Genomic DNA, 23,759 nt, shown 5'->3' on the forward strand with positions numbered 1-23,759 from the left:
ATGGCTGCAAAAGGAGGAGCCACAAGCTACTAATACAAGGGTTCACATACTTTTGCACATGTTAAATTTTCAGTTTTTGTGAAATAAACCACCTTTGTTGAGTTAAATAATGAAAATATATCTCTTTTTGTGTGTGTGTCCATTATTTGGAAGGTGTGCTTTACAAATTGGGATTTGGATGTATGTGTAATAAGCTTATTTTAATGTTTTTTACAAAAACAGTGACCATGTCTGGAGGGTTAACAAACTTTCAAGCAGCACTGTATATATATATAACGGTCTCTGTATATGTTATGTTCTTTGCCGTTTAGCTCTAGTGACAGCTGATGATTCCATATAGCGTGAAACAGAGTTGTACCATCTATTAAAGAATTACTTGAATCACTGGATTATATATATTTAGGCGTTTTTTTCTGGAAACCATCAATAGTGTAGATAAAAGTTCTCAACAAATGAGGAGTGGATGTGGAGATATACAGTGCATCCGGAAAGTATTCACACCCCTTCACTTTCCCCACATTTTGTTATGTTACAGCCTTATTCCAAAATGGATTAAATTCATTTTTTTCCCTCATCAATCTACACACAATACCCCATAATGACAAAGCGAAAATGGTTTTGTAGAAATTTTTGCAAATTTATTAAAAATAAAAAACTGAAATATTGCATGTACATAAGTATTCACACTCTTTGCTATGACACTCAAAATTGAGCTCAGGTTCATCCCGTTTCCACTGATCATCCTTGAGATGTTTCTGCATCTTGATTGGAGTCCACCTGTAGTAAATTCAATTGATTGGAAATGATTTGGAAAGGCACACACCTGTCTATAAGGTCCCACTGTTGACAGTGCATGTCAGAGCAGAAACCAAGCCATGAAGTCAAAGGAATTGTCTGTGGACCTCCGAGACAGGATTGTATCGAGGCACAGATCTGGAGGAGGGTACAAAAAAATTTCTACAGCTTTGAAGGTCCCGAAGAGCACAGTGGTCTCCATCATTCGTAAATGGAAGAAGTTTGGATCCACCAGGACTCTTCCTAGAGCTGGCCGCCCAGCCAAACTGAGCAATCGGGGGAGAAGGGTCTTGGTCAGGGAGGTGACGAGAACCCGATGGTCACTCTGACAGAGCTCCAGCGTTCCTCTGTGGAGATGGGAGAACCTTCCAGAAGGACAACCATCTCTGCAGCACTCCACCAATCAGGCCTTTATGGTAGAGTGGCCAGACGGAAGCCTCTGCTCAGTAAAAGGCACATGACAGCCCGCTTGGAGTTTACCAGAAAGCACCTAAAGGACTCTGAGACCATGAGAAACAAGATTCTCTGGTCTGATGAAACCAAGATTGAACTCCTTGGCCTGAATGCCAAACGTCACGTCTGGAGGAAACCAGGCACCTCTCATCACCTTGCTAATACCATCCCTAGAGTGAAGCATGGTGGTGGCAGCATCATGCTTTGGGGATGTTTTTCAGCGGCAGGAACTGGGAGACTAGTCAGGATCAAGGGAAAGATGAATGGAGCAAAGTACAGAGAGATCCTTGATGAAAACCTGCTCCAGAGCGCTCAGGACCTCAGACTGGGGCGAAGGTTTACCTTTCAACACGACAACGACCCTAAGCACACAGCCAAGACAACGAAAGAGGGGCTTCGGGACAAGTCTGTGAATGTCCTTGAGTGGCCCAGCCAGAGCCCAGACTTCAACCCCATTGAATATCTCTGGAAAGACCTGAAAATAGCTGTGCAGCGACACTCCCCATCTAACCTTACAGAGCTCGAGAGTATCTGCGGAGAAGAATGGGAGAAATACCCCAAATATAGGTGTGCCAAGCTTGTAGCTTCATACCCAAGAAGACTTGAGGCTGTAATCGCTGCCAAGGGTGCCTCAACCAAGTACTGAGTAAAGGGTGTGAATACTTATGTACATGCAATATTTCAGTTTTTTATTTTAATAAATTTGCAAAAATTTCTACAAAACCTTTTTCGCTTTGTCATTATGGGGTATTGTGTGTAGATTGATGAGAAAAAAAAAGGAATTTAATCCTTTTTGGAATAAGGCTGTAAACAACAAAATGTGGGGAAAGTGAAGGGGTGTGAATACTTTCCGGATGCACTGTATATATATATATTTTTTTTTTCCAAATAGAATCTGTTAATAGAGATTACTTATCGGCAGACCCTAGAACATAGGGAAACTTAGGGGAGACCATGGCAATATAAATTGCTTTAAATGGTGTTAATGCAAAGAATGTGTACCATAATGTAGAAAATAAGCTTATGTTATTCATTGTTGGTTGAATGTGAATCTTCATTGGCTATTGTGTTCCCAAATTTACTCATCAGTTACCTTTTTTTTGTTGTTTTTAAGGAATAGAATCACTCAAGTGATGGCCAGTCAGATGCTATTTTTGTGGCTGATGCGGGGGGGGGGGGGCATACAATACGTACCAGCCATAACCAAATATTAACAGCATCGGGTCAATAGGTTTTTGTAATTCTCCACACGGTGCTCCTGCGGCAGGTCAATGTATATGAAGTATATATCAATACATCTTTCCCATTATTAGAAACAAGACTGTCAATGAAATCATCTTGAGTTGGAAGTTCAAGGCCTGACCAAATGAACACAGTAACAGTGCATAGGGTAATTTTACGTTAATAGGCACATTTCCTACTCCATAACTGTTCCCATTACCACAGTCAGTAATGAAGCCCATTTTGACACTTAGCAGTTAACTAATTTTCACCTCTATGGCTTTATTTTATTCGGCAATTCAACTGTAGGGTGAAAGTGGCTGCTTAGTTGTCAAATCAACCAGCCACTTTGGCCAGTGAACAAGATATTTTAGTTTCCTTCAATGGCAGCCATTATACCATGATGGTAAGAATTAGCTGTCAAAATCAGTCACTGAATTTTGTGGCTTAATGTCCAATTAGTATGCCAAAGTCATTTAAATAAGCAGTTTGTCAACACTGTCAAGTACCCCTACACCGTCATGCTTGTCCTTGGCATATGGGTCAATCAAAGTTTGATGAAGCATTCACGTAATATGGATCAAAGGGAGCCAACCAATCCCTAAGTGTCCATGTCATGGCGTGTATTAATTTGAGTTATAATCTTACCACGTGTGCACAGAGTGTGTCATGGAAAGATGTGACGCCAAGAACACAATGAAGCTCCTGGTCTTCGTCTTTACTAGCTTGGCTGCCTGCCTACCTGCAGCCTGGAGAGAGCTTGAGGAGCCTTGCAGGAAGACAATCTGGATGCTCATCCCTGTACGGCAGCCTCAGAGAAACAGACATAAAGGCTGGCAGCGTGGAAACAAGGCAGACGGGCAGACACTGGGATGCAGGTAGACAGACAGGCTGTCATGCTAACAAAAATGTGAGTAAGAAAAAGGACAGATTTGAATACGTACGTGCAGACGAACATGTAGATAGTTTAACAAACTTGTTGACAGGCAGAAAGAAAGGCTGGCATGTATATAGTAGGGTCATGAGTGTTTACATGTGTACACACTCATAAATTGTAGATGTTTACATAAAATTGATAACTGATAACCTTTTGTAATGTTATATTTATTCTTAATCACAAGCACAGTTAGAAATATATATTCACTCTAGAGCCAATACAGACGTAATTAACTCATTGGATATTGGACGGACATTGCCGATCCACGACTGATCCAGATTCCGTAGTCTGATGTTTATATGACTTATAAATATGTTAGCTAATAATGCAATTTTAAGCCCATAGCCAAAATGGTATATGCAAGTTCAGGTAGAATGAAGTGTTTTGAGTGCGGTGACGTGGGACACAAACACTTAGCTTGCCTGCATAGAGAGCGGAAAGCGGATGATATGGAAGCCGCCGACTAGGCAGCTGAAGCGGGGGTGGGAGGGAGTAACGAGGTCTATGCCGGCCGGGACGCAAGTGAAACCCACAAAATGTGAACCTGGAGTCTCCTTAACTCCATAGTAATTTGGAGAAGGATAAAATAGCAGTAGATGACGTAGTAACTGTATCAGGGGGTCCCAGTGTGCATGGAGTTAGCGGCACTGCTGCGTGCGTAACCTCCCCATCAGGTGTTGCAGCTGAGCCCGGGCAGGAGGTGCAGAGTGATGGGGAGGAGGCGGCGGACCTCACTGTCACTGAGAGCCAGGAGAAGGAGGATGATGATGAAATGGAGTGCGATTCTGACTTAGACAGTACGGTAATGAATTCCTAGTGACCAACCAGTGAACTGTGTACTTCGGAATAAATCTGTGGTTTTTTTGGATGAAACTTTTGGCAAGTCTGTCAAAGATTTTTTTTCCAGACATAACTAAATTTCTCACAACTGTCACAGCATTGTAAAAACATGTAGGGTTTGATTCATTAGATTTTAAAAAATTGTTATCGTTTAAGAAAGCCTTAATAAAAAAAGCACCTGTTCACAAGAAAGAGAAGGACACTAAAAGACAAAAAACTAGCAAATACAAGTAATCCCCGTGTTACGAACCCCCGTACTTACGAACCGACCTCCATAAAGCCTATTATTTTAAAAAATCAAGTTACACACAATGGTTCGTACTAACGAATGGATGGACTACTTTGCATGATGCTCAAAACACTGCGTGTTTTACGCAGTTCGTCGGCCTGAGGGAGAACAACGCCACGCCGTCGTTGCCATTTTAAGTAGGATTGCATGAACATTGTTGTGTGCGTTGTGTTTTTACTTAAAATTTTCGTGCGTTTACCCTCATAATCATGGCTTCAAAGCGTAAATCTGATGCAAGTGATGGTGATGTGGCAAAGAAAATGAAAACAATCACGACTAAAATGAAAGTGCAAATGATAAAGCGTTCAGCGAGAGGTGAAACGCCAACAAACATTGGAAAAGCGTTAGGCTGCAGTCAATCAACGATTGGGACAGTTATGAAGGACAAGGGGAGAGTAATGGAGTAGAAGGCTCTGTCCCAATGAAAGCGACAATGTGGTTTGATGATCAAAAAGGAAAGGCTATTGGTCATTTGATTAGAGGATCAAAATCACCGTAATATTCCTATTAGGCTGATTTTGATTTTGATTACTATGCCGGTATGCAAGACATCAATTGAAATAAGAGGAAGTGTTAACCTTCAATTGTCCTTTTTTTTCTCCTATCTAAACAGTTTAAGAAATGTTTCAATAATGTTTTTATACCTATACACACATTGTCTCTCTCAATTATAAATACTGTACTGTAGTTACATTTATTACTGCATTATTCATGATGTTTTAGGTGAAATATATGCTAAGACAAACATTTGACTAATTGACACTAGATGTGAACTGTACGTAACTGTTCCGACTTACATACAAATTTGACTTACGAACAGACTCAAACATGGAACTCGTTTGTAATCTGGGGACTTCCTGTAATGATAATGAATCACAGGGTGTTATTATGTTCTCTCTCTCCATCCCATTTGTTTTTTGTTTTTTTTATTTTCATCTTTCTTTGCCCTATGCAGACATTAAGTTTGGGTTTTTAAACATTAATGGAGGGAGAGAGTGGTACTTTTTGATTTTTGTACTCAGAAACATTACTACTAATAGTAATGGATTACATTTATATAGCACTTTATCTAGACAGGAACAGGAACAATTTATTTGTCATTTCATCGTATGTACTATGTACATGAAATGAAATTCCGTTTCCCCCAGCCCACAGCAGTACAACACAAAAGACAAAAACACATATCCAAAAACAGCACCACCAAAAACATACAAAAAAAGAGAGAACAAAACAAAGAGAAAAAAACCCAACACAAACAGCCAACAACAGCAACAACACACCCAAAGCGCTTTACACTGAAGAGGGAAAAAGTCACCTCAACCACCACCAACGTGTAGCACCCACCTTGGTGATGCACGGCAGCCATTTTGCGCCAGAACGCTCGCCACACATCAGCTTGTGGTGGAGAGGGAGGAATCATTCAGCGAATTGCACGGGGAATGATTAGGTCGCCAGATGGAGAGCGCCAGGTTGGGAATTTTGCCAGGACACCGGGGGACCCCCTACTCTTTGCGATCAGTGCCATGGGATCGTTAATGACCACAGTGAGTCAGGACCTCAGTTTTTAGATATAATTAAGATATAATTTTTCTTAAGGAAACACACACAGACATGGGTGGGGATTTGAACTGCACTACAGATTTCACACTGGACAGAAGAGATGAACCACATTTACAACCTTCCATCACTTTATCGAGTTTATTGTCACAATTTGATGTATTTGATGCTTGGAGAATAAAACATTAAAACAGCAGACAGTACACATGGGTAAAGGTTTCAGGGAACAGGGTCAGTGCTGCCAGGCATGACAGGGTATATATCACCAGACACCTTAACACCAGATTAGTCAGGAGCAACATATCTCCAGTTGGTTTTACAGATCACCACTTAGGCAATGTTGTTTTGTGTCTTTCACCAACAAAAAAAATGTCTTTCTGGCATTTTACTGTGAAATGACTACAGGATAGGTCTTTTTTTAAAAAGAAAGAAAGAAAAAAATTGGGTAATTTGGAGAGGAAAATAATCACAGTTTGATTCATTAAGTCAATTAATACATTAAAGGAGTTGTCATAGCAATTTGCACTCCTACACCTGTTTGTAATGTGAAGCCTACTTAAACTACAGTTCAAATAAATTGCTTGGGAACAAATTTAAATTTAATGTATTTTTGTATATTTTTTGCTCTTTTAACAAGTGCTGTGTGATTTACTACAGCCTCATGTAACCTGACACATAATACCAACAACAACAACAACAATACTAATTAATATTCAAGAAAAAATTGCTCTGGTATTGGTATCGGCCAATATCGGTATCAGCAGATATCCAAAGTCAGGTATCGGAATCGGATCGGAACTGAAAAAGTGGATTGGTGCATCACTGATTCACTCACACCAATAGACTTTAGTAGATAAACATCTAATCTAACTTCTTATAATTATTCACTTTCAAATTTGAGGTAGGCTATTTGACACGAGAGTCCTGCATGGCAGTATTTTGAAAAAAAATAAATGAAAACACCATGAAATGCAACTGCTTTATAAGAGCTACAACTTTTGAAATCGGAATAACATGATCCACCTTTAAGCCCTTTGTTTTTCCATCCCCTGTCACTTTGCAAAATGTTACTATAGATATTGGCTTTATTAAAATTAGACCTCTTTCCACTAAATCATTGCTTATCCATGACATGACAAATGACCTCAATCTTAATTTTATGGGCTAATATGAAACCTGGTGAAAGCCAAATGACTTTGTAAACCTGAATAAGGCTACACCTACACTAGTTTGCATGTGTCACATGAATAAAGAAGAGGTAGGGGCATAGCTGCTATATTTGACTCCAGATCATTAATGCTAAATCCAATTAAGACCATCGTTTTTATGTCCTTTGAGGTACTTCTTATGCACTCTTAAATTGCAATCATTTTATATAGCAATCTTATATCGACCACCAGGGCCTTATTTACCATTTTATCAGAGTTTTCTACCTTTCTTTGTGACTTACTGCCATGCATGGACTGTCTTTTAATTAAGGGGATATTAGTATTCATGTTAATGACAAATCTGAGCCCCTCAGTAAAGCTTTCTTAGATCTCATAGAGTCTACTGGTTTTTCACACCATGTTGATGTACCTACTCACCTCTATGGCCACATACTTGACTTAGTCTTGACACGTGGTCTCTTTTTCTCAGATCTAGCTATCTCACCCCATCTTCCTGCCCTTTCAGTTCACTGCTTCCTTACTTTTAATGTTACACTGGCTAGGCATTGTATTAGTCACCCTGAAACCTACATCACCTGTCGCATTGACTCAACTACCATTCATAACCTCGATGAGCAATTTGAGTCTGCTGTAACCACCATAGATCAGTTCTGTTGCCTTAACAAGTATACGGTCAACTTCAGTCTCACATTGCTGAAACCATTTGATTTTAAAACCTTCCCCCTGGTACAATCAAGACACTCAGTCTCTTGTGGAATGCATTGAAATAAAATGTAATCTTGTGAATGAAATGCAAAAATGCAGAAAACTTGACCACAAATGGAGAACAACCAAGCAAGAAACTTTTCAGCTTGCATGGTCTAATATTCTGTTTGAATATAAATGTACTCTTTGTGCTGCTAGATCCACTCATTTTTCTGACCTGATACAAAATAATAAAAGTAACCCAAAATTCATTTTTGCCACTTTCACTAAACTGACTTGTAAACCGCCCCCTATATGTAGCACCACCCTCACTGCAACTCACTTCATAGAATTCTTCACCACTAAAGTTGATGAAATCAAAAACAATATCCTCCTTAATTCCCACCCAGGATGGGGCAATTATTCCTGAACCTTCTTCTTGCAAGCTCACCCGCTTTGAGATAATCAACCTTGAAACACTCTCTAGACTGGTATTTTCTTCCAAAATCATTACTTGCTTACTTGATCCCATTCCTTCTAAGTTTAAGGACCTTTTTCCAATTCTCAGCCCACTTTTACTGCATATAATAAACAGCTCTCTGATTAGTGGCATTGTACCTTCATCTTTTAAAACAGCGGTTATCAGGCCACTCCTAAAGAAGCATAACCTGGACCCAGATTTGATCAACTACAGACCAATCACAAACATGCCATTCTTTTCAAAACTTCTTGAAAAAGTAGTAGCTCAGCAACTTGTAGATCACCTTTCATCCAATAATCTGTATGAATCTCATCAATAACCTCATCGGCAGCATGGTGGCCCAGTGGTTAGTGTTGTTGCCTCACAGCAAGAAGGTACTGGGTTTGAACCCCAGGCCATCCCATGTCCTTTCTGTGTGGAGTTTGCATGTTCTCCCTGTGTCTGCATAGGTTTCCTCCAGGTGCTCCGGTTTTCTCCCACCATCAGAAAGACATGCATGTTAGAGTTAATACTCCTGCTTGTGCCCCTGAGCAAGGCAATAGGAAAAAGAACTGAAGTTGGTCCCCGGGTGCTGCAGCTGCCCATTGCTCCTATACAATAGGATGGGTTAAATGCAGAAGACAAATTTCATTGTAACCTGTACAATGACGAAATAAAGTTGATCAATATTGCTCAAATATTGAGATATAAGGACTGGATAGAAGAAACATTAAAAATCAACACATATGTTCATATGTGGGGATGTCAATATGGACCTGTTAAATCCAAATAAACGCCATAAGATGGAAGAGTTCATTAATACAATGTATAGTTTGGGTTTATATCCTAAAATCACTAGACCTAGCAGAATCACACCACACTGTGCCACCGTAATAGACAATATAGTCACAAACTTTATAGAAGGCCACACTGAGAGTGGGCTTTTCATAAATGACATCCGTGACCATCTACCAGTTTTTACAGTCTGTGACTGTAATTTTAGGAAGAACAAAGTTCCCAACAACATTAAATATAAGAATCCATGAATGCTTTCAAAAAAAATTTTGGTAACACTTTAGTATGGGGAACATAAAAAAACTTAATTACTAGTGAATTAGTAATGATCAAGATGTCACTTTAGTATGGGGAACATATTCTAAGTAACAAAAACTTAATTTACAGTAATTTAACACTATTAACACTTTTAGTTTTGTGTTTTGTTATGTAAGAACAGACCATATTCATTAAGTGTTAGTAAGGGAGAATAACTCTTCTTGTGGTACTACCACCTTATAAAGTCCATACTAAGCAAAGCATATTGAGATGGTACTACTAATAAGCAATAATTCTGAGGTTATAGAGGGAAAACTCATAGTTAATGGCTTACTGGTTGTATAATAAGGCCATGCAGAATAAGGCATTAATGAGTACGTAATAATGACCAATTAAGAGCCAATATGTTGCTAATTTGCATGCTCATAAGCACCTAATTAATGGTGACTACGTTCCCCATACTAAAGTGTTACCACATTTTTTTACTAACGCATAACTGGAATATAGTATACAAAGAAAAAGACACTGACAAAACTTACAATTCATTCCTAAACATATTCCTATTCTTATATGACAAAAATTGCTCAATAGAACAATTCAACAGTAAACAGAAATATAAAGATAGTCAGTGGATCGGTATGTAATGCTTGTCATAAAAATAAGCTCTATAAAGTATTCATAAAGCACAGAACCACTGAAACAGAGAGAAGTCAAATATAAAAACAAACTAACATTATGAGGATATGCAAGAAGGAATACTGCAATAAAGACCAATAAAAACAACACCAAAGGTATATGGAATGTGTTGAATAGTATTATTAGAAACGGATCCAGAAGCCCAAGCTGCCCTCAATGCTTTACAGATAATGATAAGACTATAAATAACATGGAAGATGCGTTCAGTGGCTTCAGCATATTCTTTGTAAATGTGGGCCCAAAACTGGCAGAAAAAAAAATCAATGACACACAAACAATCACAGAGGGGAAAGATAGGGATTATGGGGACAGAAATCCAAATTCCATTTTTCTTAGAGCAGTAGAGGAGACGGAAATCGTGGACAGTGTAAATAAATGCAAGAACAAAAAAAATCTACTGACTGGAATGATATTGATATGACAATAGTTAAGAAAGTAATCGAAGGTATTGCAAAACCACTAACCCACATCTATAACCAATGGCGGCTGGTGCTGAATTTTTTTTTTGGGGGGGTGCAGTTTACCTTGGTGCAGCACACCTGACAGCTGCTTTAATGTCCACACAGTCACAGAGTTATTAAGAACGACAATGTAGCCTATAGATTTTATCAGGGTTTGTAGACGGTGGATGACAGTTGAGATAAGGCGTCGTGGCGGGTGTGAACTTGATTGACGGCCACGAGAATTGTCCAATCACATTAGATCAAAAAACATTAAAACAATACCAATTCACTGCCAATAAAAGTGGGAGTGTCTGGGGCGCACAGAACTGCGCCCCATGGAAAATCTAAAGAAACCAATTAGACAGCAGGCTCAGGTCACCTGCTTGCCAAAAGTTTGAGGGCTTACATAAGGTATTGTTTGGCCAGCGCCCCTCACCCAGGCAGTATATGTATTCAGACAGAAATCAACCAAATACCATTTGGAACCAATATTTAATGGCTGTTGACAGGCACTCACAGACTGAAAAACACTTTTATTTTGTAATTATTTGCATTATGCAACTAAATTATATTTAACATGTTTAAGTAGATTTTCATCTCTTGATATTTGAAGGGGGTGGCGCCCCAGCACCCTCCATTAGCCAGCCACCACTGTCTATAAAATGTCCTTTCAATCTGGTAAAGGTCCAAGCAAAATGAAAATTGCAAAAGTCATACCCATATATAAAACCGGAGATAGACACCAATTTACAAACTACAGACCGATTTCATTATTGTCACAATTACCCAAAATATTGAAAAAGTTATTTGCTGCTAGACTAGACATATTCATTGAGAAGCACAATCTCCTGACCGATAGCCAGTACGAGTTTCGACCAAACAGATCAACATATCTGGTGCTCATTGAATTAATTTAAGAAATAACTAATTGCATAGACCAAAAAAAGTTTGCTGTGGGAATATTTATTGATCTAAAAAAAGCTTTTGACAGTAGTGATCACAATAGATTAATAGACAAATTGGAAAGGTATGGTATCAGAGGGGTGGTACAGAATTGGGTAAGAAGCTATTTAAGTGACAGGCAGCAGTTTGTAAAGCTAGGCGAACATAAATCCTCGTGCAAGGAAATTACTTGATCCGGGGCAGGCTGCAGACTACCACATGCTTCCTCTGATAGATGTGCAGTCACCAGCTGCTTCTTTCACCTGACAAGCCGCTTGTTTCGCCTGACAATGTGGAGATTCGCCAAGGGACGTAGCACATGGGAGGATCATCCTATTCCCCCCAGTTCCCCCTCCCCCCTGAACAGATGCCCCGACCGACCAGAGGAGGCGCTAGTGCAGCGACCAGGACAGATACCCACATCCGGCTTCCTACACTGTGTTAGTAGGGACCTCCAACCAAGCAGGAGGTAACACAGGGATTCGAACAGACAATCACCGTGTTGGTAGCCGATACACCACTATGCTCCCCGGATGCCCTTCTCTCATTGTGTTTTTGATGGGGTTTTTTTTTTTCTCTTATTGTTCACAGTAGTTGAGTTTGCATTGTGCAACACAACTTGCATTGAATTTGAACTATCCAGTACAGGGGGAATTGAGTTTGAAATGTATAGTTATACAGCAGCAAACTTTTATTACTTAGTGGTTGTTATTATCTTATGTTAAACTTGACATATTTTGGCAAGTTGTGAACAAGTGTGTTTAGGTTTTGTCCAAAACAAACTTATACACAAAGGCTCCCAAGCGGTTACCTGGCTTTCCCTTGTTAACCGTGTACACATTTACAAAATGGGAGGTTAAATGTTGACAAAAAATGTTGATTTGTCTCATCCCTAGTATTTCGACACACTGGCATGCATGTAGACAGACAAACTGAAAGACTTGTAGGCAGAAAGACTGACTGGAAGGCAGGTAGGTGGATAGAAAGAAATTAGACATGGAAATCAAGACCCATATACAGAGACAGACAGACCGAAATGTATAGACAGGAAAAATACTCTTCAAGGTTTATCCCCACTCCTTTCTTTCTCTCTCACACACACACACACACACACACACACACACATTTTGAGTGTGGGCTGTGGAGGAGGAGGAAAAAAAAGATACTGGGTTGAAATTGAAAGAGAGTAGTAGAGCTTTTGGTGAAAACTGGCACTTTCTGTCTTCCCGGCCGTGTCATCCCCTTTGTGTGCCCAGGAGCACCTCTTCTCAGTACCAGCCCTTGCACCAAGGCTCATCTCACAATCTCGTACTCTTTTTATCTCGGAACCTCCCTTCCACCTCCCAGAACCCACGTCTCACAGCCTTCCCTCAAAGGTCGTGAAGAAAACAGCCATATTTTTTCCCCAATTAGACAAACGTCCATAAATACAAGTAGGGGGCTATACAAGGACTGTGTGGGGGGGGGGGGTAGGTAAAAGCCTCTTTAGTTGTCTTGTGTGTAATCATAGACACACATGCAATGAGTCTCACCATGCATTTGTCCCTGGAATTTGTGCGCTTATGTCCATCTATGCTTGTATGTGCGCATGCTAAGTGATGTATGTGTGTGTATGTGTCTCAGTTTGTACGTATTTGTGCGAGTGTCCATGTTTGTTACTGTGTACCAATGTGTTCTGGTTCATATGACCATTGTTATAGAAAAGGCATAATAGTGGAAGTCCCCCCCCCCATTTGAGTGTGTTTGTGTGTTTGGGTAGAGTGGGGCTGCCTCAGGCAGCATCACTCCAGCCAGCATCATCTTCCAGATCAAAGCCCCGAGGGTCATATTCTTCTTGCTGCCGTGCCAAGCTACCGCTGATTCTGAGCACAAGGAAAAAGGTCTTGGCTCACAGCACCCATCCTATAAATAAAACAAACTATTTATCAAGGAAGTGATCTTTCAGTTTGTCTTTTATCTAATTTGAAAACAACTCTTACCTTCCTTGCATCGGGAGTAGGTCTTATAAGGCCTCTCTAACATGAGCTGCATCCAGGTGAGCACAAAAGGGAGGAGTGGTCAAGCATTATCCCAATCCTTGCATTCCGAATCTATGGAAGCTCAATTGTGTGACGGATACCAGATGGCAAGAAAGACAGTTGAATGTAAGAAATGGAGAGTCACTGTCATTTAGAAGTACTGTCATTTAAAAGTTGGGGTCTTAATTTTCAGAAATGAATCTGCTTTGTGAATTTTGGCGTACACAAGACCTTGCAGCTGGTGGGCGGTTGTTGTCTCCTGCCCTCATCTATCACGTTCTACAAGGAAAATGACTTACCTGCTGTTATTTTGTCCTGCAGATGATGAAGCACGCATGGGACAGCTACAGACAGTACGGTTGGGGTCACAATGAGCTGAAGCCCCTCGCCAAGAAAGGACATACAACCAATATCTTCGGTAAGTAATGGCATCACCGGTGCCCCTTTGATATCCATAGCTCACTGCTGGGATATGGTAGGCAGACACTTTTCCAGCAAGCTCTCTCTCTGCCTCTGTCTGTCTGTCTGTCTGTCTGTCTGTCTGTCTGTCTGTCTCTCTCTCTCTCTCTCTCTCTCTCTCTCTCTCTCTCTCTCTCTCTCTCTCTCTCTCTCTCTCTCTCTCTCTCTCTCTCTCTCTCTCTCTCTCTCTCTCTCTCTCTCTCTCTCTCTCTCTCTCTCATATTTTTGCACTTACAAGCACAGCCATCCACTCTCACCTATCCCTCCCACTGTCATTATTTCACATATGAACACCCTTTCTCTCTTCATGATAACCCCCGAATGGGTTTAACGAGTAACAGCTCCAGCTGATGGGAATCATACGACTGGACAACAAATTTTTTCAAATATTTTCCTTCCTGAAAAAAGTTAGAGATTATGATAGACAACGTCAAGCTGAACACAAAAATAATTTCATATTTGCTGTTATCAAGTAGGAATTTGGAGAAACATTAAAATAAATGTTATTGGATTTAACACGTTTAATTGCAAAATGATGCTGACACATTGTGTTAGTTCAACTGAGCTTAAAATGTTTTGCAGCTGATTTTCATTTGTACTCACCATCTGGTACCCCTCGTGTAAGTGTCCAACAATAGTCGGCCAGCATTGATGGAGTCCAGTTGTCTTGATACCTCTTTTTCCATTGTCACAATGTCCTGGTGAAACCTTTCACTATGTTTGTCACTGACTGCACCAAGATCAGCAGGGAAGAAGTTCAAGTGTGAATGCAGAAAATGAATTTCAATGACATGTTGCACTTCATGGTTTTGTAAGCTTTAAGCATGTTGTCAAGCAGCTCAATGTAGTTTGGTGCTCTGTAGTTGCCAAGAACATTCTCAGCAACATCCTTAAATGCCTTCCATGCTATTTTCTCTGGCCCCACTAGCAGATCTTCTAACTCCCTGTCATTGATGACCTGTCTGATTTGTGGACCAACAAAAATGCCTTCCTTAATCTTGGCATCAGTTATGCTTGGAGACATCTGTCTCAAATCGCGAAATCCATCACCTTCTTTGTTCATTGCTTTCACAAACTTTTTCATCAATCTGAGTTTTATGTGAAGAGGAGGCAGAAATAGCTTTGTTGGGTCGACAAGTGGTTTATGCGCCATGCTTTTCTGCCCTGGAATGAAATGCTTACAGAGCAGCCAGTTCTTTTTAATTTAATGTGACTCTTTAGCACGGCTGTCCCATTCACACAGGAAACAGTGGGACTTGTACTCCGGTGCAACTTGTAGTCCAGGAAATGCGGTACATAAAAGCACACTGAAAGTAATTGGTGTATACATTGTATTTCAACCGTCTTTGAAGTACTTTATGTATTCAAGGGTTTTTTGATGCTGTTGACTTGAAATACTGAAGATTATCACCACGCCTTGTCAACCAGATGGTCACTCACTTTAGTTAGTAGTCAGCTGAAAAAAAATACTCGACGTTCTTAGGGTTGATGTAGGCAGTGATCTTTTTTTTTGTATGATTAGGCAAAAAAAAAAATTCCTATACATTTGCTTTAATTGAGTAGAACAGAGAACATAGACAACGGTCAGGGGTGGAGAGGATTGGAGAAGGTATGCTGCAAAGGTCCTGAGTTGCAGTCAAACCCGGAATGCTGCCATCAGCCCAGACCTTACATGGTAGTGGTTGCCAGGTTGTTTTTTGGCGACAAGTTATTTCCTGTGGCATAACCTGCTCTTCAGAGAACCCAGTCAAAACAGTATGGGGTGATCTGTTTTTCGGGTCTTTAGGGTTTGGCTGATTTTGTTGTTCAGCTCTGCAGCTGTTTTCTCAGATTACACAACTTGGACTGCTGCTTTGTGTATGTGGGTATGGGGTGGAGATTGTATTTGTTCCTTGTTTTTGTTTGGTGTTTAAATATGTGTATTGTTCAAGTTGTGTGTGTTCTCCCAATGCTGTCACATGTGTGTGGTGTGTATGTTTGTTGCGTCAAATTGAAATTTTCTGACTAGCAAATTGGCCAAAATCTTGTTACCTTATGAGTTGCTGTTAAAACTGTAAAACAATTGGAAAAACTGCTCTCTATGTGTATGATTGAGTCTGAACGTGTGGCGGTTTGTGGATATAGTATATTTTTGGTGTGTGTGTGTGGGCTGGATCTATGCACAGGGTCTCGAGACACATGCCTAGGGCTTCATTGCCTCTAGGGGGCCCAGACAGAGGGGTCAAGAACATCACTACCTACATTAAATATTAATTAAATATTATTTAATGCAATAGATAATATTTAACATATATACTTTTTTGTGGTATTTTTATACCTTTTTATTCCCATCTTTCTTCCCAATTGTATCCGGCCAATTACCCAACTCTTCTGAGCTGTGCCGGTCGCTGCTCCACCCCCTCTGCTAATTTGGGGAGGGCTGCAGGCTACCACATGTCTCCTCCGATACATGTGGAGTCGCCAGCCAATTCTTTTCACCTGACAGTGAGGTGTTTCACCAGGGGAATGTAGCACGTGGGAGGATCACACTATTCCCCCCAGTTCCCCCTCCCCACCAAACAGGTGCCTCGACCAACCAAAGGAAACGCTAGTGCAGCGACCAGGACACATACCCACATCTGGCTTCCCACCTGCAGACACAACCAATTGTGTCTGTAGGGACGCCCGACCAAGCTGGAAGTAACACGGGGATAGGAACCGGTGATACCCGTATTGGTAGGCAACAGAATAGACCGCCACCCTACCCATATTTTATACCTTTTATCAGACAGTTACAGTGGAGGCAGACAGGAAATGAGGGGGAGAGAGAGGGGTAAGACATGCAACAAAGGTTGCTGGCTGTGACCGTATGGTATGCTCTCTAACCATTCAATTATATATATATAGGCGGCATGGTGGCGCAGTGCTTAACTCAGTTGCCTCACAACAAGAAGGTCCTGGATTCGAGCCCTGGGGTAGTCCAACCTTGGGGGGGTTGTCCCGGGTCGTCCTCTGTCTGGAGTTTGCATGTTCTCCCCTTGTCTGCGTGGGTTTCTTCTGGAGGCTCCGGTTTCCTCCCACAGATGAAAGGCATGTATAAAAGGTCAGGTGAATCGGCTGTACTAAATTGTCCTTAGGTATGTGTGTGTGCGTGCGTGTGTGTGTGTTAGCCCTGATGACCTGGCAGCCTGTCCAGGGTGTCTCCCCACCTGCCACCCAATGACTGCTGGGATAGGCTCCAGCATCCCCGCGACCCTGAGAGCAGGATAAACAGTTCGGATGGATGGATGGATATATACATACACACACACACACACACACACACACACACAATATGAATGTTTGATCGTGTGTGTGTTTTTTTTCTCAGTTAAGGCATTGTCTGGGTATCACTTCAGGTTACTAGTCTCATAGTGGTCAGTAAAGCCCAAATAAGATTTAAACAAAACACCACTTTGCTTATTGCTCTTCCCACTACTGGGGGACAGGGGGGTCGGGACCCCAAAAAAACTCCATTATTCGTGAGGCAAAGCCTGCTCTCCTACACCCTTCACAAAAAACTTGGTCATATTGATCGCACTGTGTATGTCTGTGAGCATGAGGCATGGGACGGCATGATGACATTGGATGGCACACTGACAAAGTGAGACAAGCTAACAGGTATACACACTGGCGTACACTCACACAGGCGTACACAGTCTCATTCTGACACACACACTTCCACAAAGAGGAGATAACACCAAGAGTAGGCTGATTGTTGCTGTGACTTGCTCCTACTGCTGGAGTCACTGAAAGGATTTGGAGTAAAAAAGAACATAAACAAGAGAACAAGATGCAAGCGGAGCGCTAATATTGCTGCTTTACCTTCTGCAATACGATTTTTTTAAAGATAATATTGCTGCTTTACCTTCTGCAATAACTTTAAGATGCTACACACATATGATCACACGTGTACATGTGCACATATCAGCCACTTTCAAACAAACATTCTGTAACTGTGGTTTTCTTTTTCCATACATATAGCTTCTATCTATGAGATTTACAGATAAATCTCATTTGCATGACATGACAGTGTCCTCTGTCTCGTTCCCTTGTGTAGGATGCATGGATTAATTTTCTGCATCGCTACGACGGATTTCCGTCAATTGGATTCCAGAGAGGCCACGTATGAGATCGGTAGAAGGATTACAAATGGCCCTTTCAGACACAAGGCGATTTGAGCTCCGCTTGCCGCTGGGTTTAGTGATAAGCGTTCGCTATGCTCTGGAGAGAAGATACTGTACTGGCCCGAATATAAGACAATATTTTTTTCTGAAACTTAGTAAGTTTAAAAAAGTGGGGGTTGTCTTATAGTTCACGAATGCACAATTACGTGTTCATTCATTACAACAGATATTCTTTATGAATGGAGAGAGTACTGGAGAAATTACAGTATTTTATAGTGTTGCAATGTTGGTTGTTTGTAGTTAATGTTGTTAGGCTAGCGAGTGTTTTAATCCGTTTATAGTCTTTCAGAGTCAGTCAGCACTGAAAGTGTTTCATTGGTCCAATTTAACCTGCAGGAGTTTCTGGAGGCTGCTGTAACGTGTTTTACTGTCACAGAGGAAATAAATTCATAACGAAAATGAGTTCTTAGCATCTCCTGACGTCTTTACTGCAGAAATGAACCAGGGAGAAAATCTGTCAAACAGCCCAGAATCACTTCTGTCACAGACGATGAGCTCAAAAAGACAGACTGAAAAATGTTAACTGTCAGAGAAAATAATTATGCGAGAGGAATAAGAGTGAGAGGAATCGACTCTCTACAGTAACTCTGTCAGCTGACTAGTGGCCATGGGGAAAGTGAGCTGTCTACAGATGTCCAACCAAAAAGAAACTTGCAGCTCAAATCCATTCACTATAAGTCATGTTTTACCAATGTTATTTTGTATGCCGCACAGTGCAATCACTCACAAAAATGAGAAGGATTACTTCAGGCCATAGCGCTCACTTCATCAGTGAGCATATTTGTTTCACTTTTCTCCCTGCTAATGTCTAGTGTACTGTAAAAAACAACCTGTGTTGTGTTTTTATAAATATTGTAACGATAATGGGCCAAGATGATGTGAAAATGCCTGTTTTCACAATGTACTATGCCCAAATGCCCCAACCAACCCCCCCCCCCCAACAAGCCACCACGACGCCTAAGCCAGGGTTCCCCAACTGCCATTTTGCCAAGGGCCAAATTATGTCTTACATGCCAAGCCAAGGGCCAAAACATCTGGGGGGGTCCATTGCACCAGCAAAAGTTGTTTTCTGTGCAGATGTTGTCATTGCTGTTACAATTATTGTTATCATTATTTATTATTATTATTATTATTATTATTAGTAGTAGTAGTAGTAGTAATAGTAGTGGTGGTGGTACAGTAGTGGTGGTGGTAGGGTTCTTAAAGCCTTTGTTGAGGGTCACACAGGAAAAAAAATTCACTTTTTTTTTAAACTTTTTATTGTAACAGCATTTCAAATTTAAAATACAAACAAAGTACAGAACAAGAGGTCTTACTTGTTATCATCAAACACCAAAGACAGAAATACAGGTACAGGTCATTAGACAGGGATTTCAGCAATGTTGCTTAATGAGGGAAAAAAAAGTACTCTTGAAACAAAATTAGTCCAAAACCAACCATTTAATTATGGACAACCGGACAAAAATAAATGGATGTTCATTCACCAATCAGTGAGAGAAGTGAGAGCAACGGTATGAGGCAGTCCTTCTGATGGCCTGCATTCTGTTATGGCAAGCTTGAGGCACTGGCCAAGATGTGCATTAGAAAGTCTGTGTCTTTCCTGGTTCTTGATCGAGTTCATTGAAGAAAACAATGACTCACATATGTACGTGGAGGGGAAAATTGTGAGTAGGAGCATTGCAGTAGCGCTCATGTTTTTGAATCAAGCTTGGAGAACCCCACTGATCCAAAAGTCACCCACCCCAACGTCCTTGTGTTATGCTTTGAGCAAATCAAATGTTCCCATATCCAAGACCTCCATCTGAAGAGTTCTCATTTACGGAAGGTACCATTAGACAAAATGGAGAACGGCTGTCTAAGGAAGAGGAGGGTGTCACCTGAGAGTTTAGGGGAGCTTTGAAATCATTCCTTGAAGTTTTCTGCCAGTCTCGTCAACGAAATCCTTCATTGCTGGATCCTCCCACATTTCATTCTCCTCAGAATGCTCCTGTAGACGTGGGAAGTGCAACTTTCTCCTGTGAATGTCTCTCTCCAAAAGATTCAGCTTTGACCGGAAAGCTTCAACCGCCTCATACATGTCCACAACAGTGTGCTTCTTGCTTTGTAATTGCCGATTAAGGTGATTTAGATGAGACATGATGTCACACAAAAAAGAACATATGCCATCATATCATTGTCACTTAAAAACCTCTGATATTCTTGGGATTTTTGGCTCCACAGTCCGGATAAAAATTACACAAGCTCAACGTGCAGGTCGCACACCCTCTCCAACACATGGACTGCTCAGCCAGCGAACATCATTATGCGGCAAATGATCCTTGGGTTCCGCTGACATTTCCTCCAGCAATTCTCCAAAAAGGTGATGTTGCAGACTAGAACTCTCGCGAATGAGATTTACCAGTCTCGTCACAGTATCCGTTGACTCTTGCATTTCCTCATGCTATTTAGTGCACAACACTGATTTGTGAATAATGCAATGAAATGCTGATAGTGCTGGGTTGACAGCGGCAAGCCTACTTACCAAGCTCTTGTATTGTCCCACCATTGATGGAGCCCCTTTGGTGACAACGGACACAATTTTGCTCACATCCAAGCAATTCTTCTCGAAAAACTGTTAATTCATTAAAGACGATTTCCTCAGTTGTGCGCCTAGGTAGAGGAGGCAAAAAAAAAAAAAAAAAAAGTAGCTCTCCCCAAAAGGTCTTCCCATCAAAAAGTCTTCCAAAAATACATAGTTGTTCCATACCAGTTCAGTCACAGGACGAGTCTATGGCTAGTGATATAACTTCTGCTTTCTTCAAGTCGGTGAGTAGATTACAAAAACACTCCTCAACTAAAGGTTGTACTCTTCTTATTGCCGTGTTAGCTGACAATGGCACCTGCTTTAATAGCTCCATGACTGTTTTCTTGTTTTTCTCATCATGACTTAAAACTTCACCAACCATATCAATTGCACATGTTTTAATCAATGCAGCATAGCCAATGGCTTCTTAGCTTTAGCAAGGTTCTATGAAACATGCAATGATGCAGCTGTTACACTCTCTTGTGCTGATGTTGTTTTATAGATAGTAGAAATGGAGTGCTTGTATGATGTTATCATATTTGATGTTTTTTGTTTGCAGCGGTCTGATTTTGTTGGGTAGTTGGCATTAAAACTGGCAACATGCATCATGTTGAAGTGCCACTTGAGATTATCTGCTTTGCAGACAGCTATGGTCTGCGTGCATATCAAGCATTTCAGTTTAGCATTGGCGTGGTCTGGTAAAATAAAACAAAACTGATCAGTCTAGTCAGATTTGAGCTGATGGTTTTCCTGGCCAACTTTGCGCTTTTTTGCGTAGGCCATGTTCTTGGTTTAGGACAATTATTGGTTATCTGTGACTTAGCTGGTGAGTGGCTCTATCAAGTCAAGGACCATAGAGAGCGTGGAGTACGTCTTACGTCGATGCGCACACTACAGCATAGTCAAGTGTATGATGTGGGGTGAGGTCGAAACAAAGTAGACACACACTTTATTTCACATGTTATGCACGTTATTTCACATGTTATGACAGGTGTGTTAGTGCCAATAGGTTGGCGCAGGCCAGACATTTGTCTCTCGTGGGCTGGAACTGGCCCGCGGGCCGCTAATTGGGGTTCTGGGGCCTAAGCCCTCTAGAAGCTGGTGCTGTTAGTTTTGTGTGTGTGTGTGTGTGTGTGTGTGTGTGTGTGTGTGTGTGTGTGTGTGTGTGTGTGTGTGTGTGTGTGTGTGTGTGTGTGTGTGTGTGTGTGTGTGTGTGTGTGTGTTTTTTTTTTGTCTTTTTTTGTTAAATGATAAGAGGCTCAATTAGAACAAAAAACTTTGTTTTGTTTAGTGTTGTAAGATGAATTAAAAACCTATGCACTGAATATGAATATGACTTGTTCTGCATCCATGCTGATCAGGATGACAGATAGAAACCATAATAAAGAGCCAATCTGGGATCATTTCTGGAATTACATTGTCTGATGATCCTGAAATATGATTCCTGTCTTTGTTTGCCTGGGTGGCTTCCTTTGGATTATGACTGGTGCCTTGTCTTCTCTGGTATGGATCTCTCTTTTATTTTATAGCTATTTTAATTCTATTAGTGGTGTCACAGGTGAAATTTCTCATTTGATATGTTACTTGTCATGTACCAGCCAATCAACAAAAATTTTGATTACAAAAAAAATTAATGTGACTGCATGAAAAAAAACTTCAGTCAAAAGATTTTGTCACTTTAATCCCTGAGGGTGTCTTTGTATCATTAACTACAGCATCTTAAAGATGATTATTTTATTTATTTAATCATGAATTATTATTTCGGCATTCTCAGTTTTCCATTTAAATGTACCACACAGCTGACCTTTGAGTTAATCCTCTGCACAAACTTAAAGAAGCACTATTATTTCTAGGTTGTTCATTTTCCAGACATTTTTAAATATGCTCCTACTTTTACTGGTTTAAAAATAAATCTCACATTTCGTCTTCTGTGTTCACGTCAAGTCAATTTTATTTTTATAGCCCAATACCCCAAATTACAAATTTGCCTCAGGGGACTTTACAGCAATACAACACCTTGTCCTTGGACCCTCACATTGGATTAGGAACAACTCCCTAAAAAAACAAAACAACACCAACAACAAAAAAAAACCTTTGGTGTGGGGAAAAAATAGGAAGTCACGGATACATTCCTTGTGATTGGTTCACTCACTTCTGTAAAAGCATTTTAATACAGCAATCTGACAACTCTTGTTCACACTATCGACATGTGATAATGCTTCGTAAAGGCCACGAGTTGGCAAATTGCCCATGCAGTTTTACAGATTACCGATTCCTGCTCACATTCATTCACACGAGCCCAACACATAAAATTTAGGGTAGGTTTATGGGTTAATTTGCATGTCTGAATGAGATTATAGATAAAACTTTAAAAAAAATGCTTCACCCTACATAAACGGGTATTGTAAGCCAACAAACTAGTTAGCATACAACCTATGATATCTCTGCTTCCCATTCAGTATATTCTCCTCTTCCTCCACACTGTCACAGAACCACAGGAAACACTTTGTGCACAAGCTGCAAGGCCATCATTTAACCAGAGAGAAGCCACAGTGGTAACAAGAGGGTCTGGGTCTGCATTCTCATCCTGGCTCCAGGCTCAGATAACCTGGAGTTCAGTGCCTGGCCCCATCTCTCTCTCTCTCTCTCTCTCTCTCTCTCTCTCTCTCTCTCTCTCTCTCTCTCTCTCTCTCTCTCTCTCTCTCTCTCTCTCTCTCCTCTCTCTCTCTCTCTCTCTCTCTCTCTCTCTCTCTCTCTCTCTCTCTCTCTCTCTCTCTCTCTCTCTCTCTCTCTCTCTCTCTCTCTCTCTCTCTCTCTCTCTCCTTCTGTAGAGAATGAGTGACGCTGATCTCGGTTGGAGATATACAAACAGAGCCTTTGTCTTGGGGGCAAGCAGTTCAAGCAAGGATAACACACGGCCCTGTAATGGCAGCACAGAGCGAGAGAAACATTTCTGTGTCAAACAGAGCCAGCTA

At 40.9% G+C, this 23,759-nt stretch overlaps 1 protein-coding gene across 1 annotated transcript in view; it reads left to right on the forward strand.

Moving 5' to 3' along the window:
* The window catches only part of man1a2 (mannosidase, alpha, class 1A, member 2), a 227,906-nt gene that overhangs the window by 92,542 nt on the left and 111,605 nt on the right, over positions 1-23,759 (forward strand). The window contains exon 4 of the mRNA XM_056289332.1: positions 13,879-13,975. Within this exon, the coding sequence (XP_056145307.1) occupies positions 13,879-13,975 (97 nt within the window). The remainder of the gene's footprint in view (positions 1-13,878; positions 13,976-23,759) is intronic.

This window comes from Lampris incognitus, chromosome 11, assembly GCF_029633865.1.
Source record: "Lampris incognitus isolate fLamInc1 chromosome 11, fLamInc1.hap2, whole genome shotgun sequence".
NCBI classification, from domain to species: Eukaryota; Metazoa; Chordata; class Actinopteri; order Lampriformes; family Lampridae; genus Lampris; species Lampris incognitus.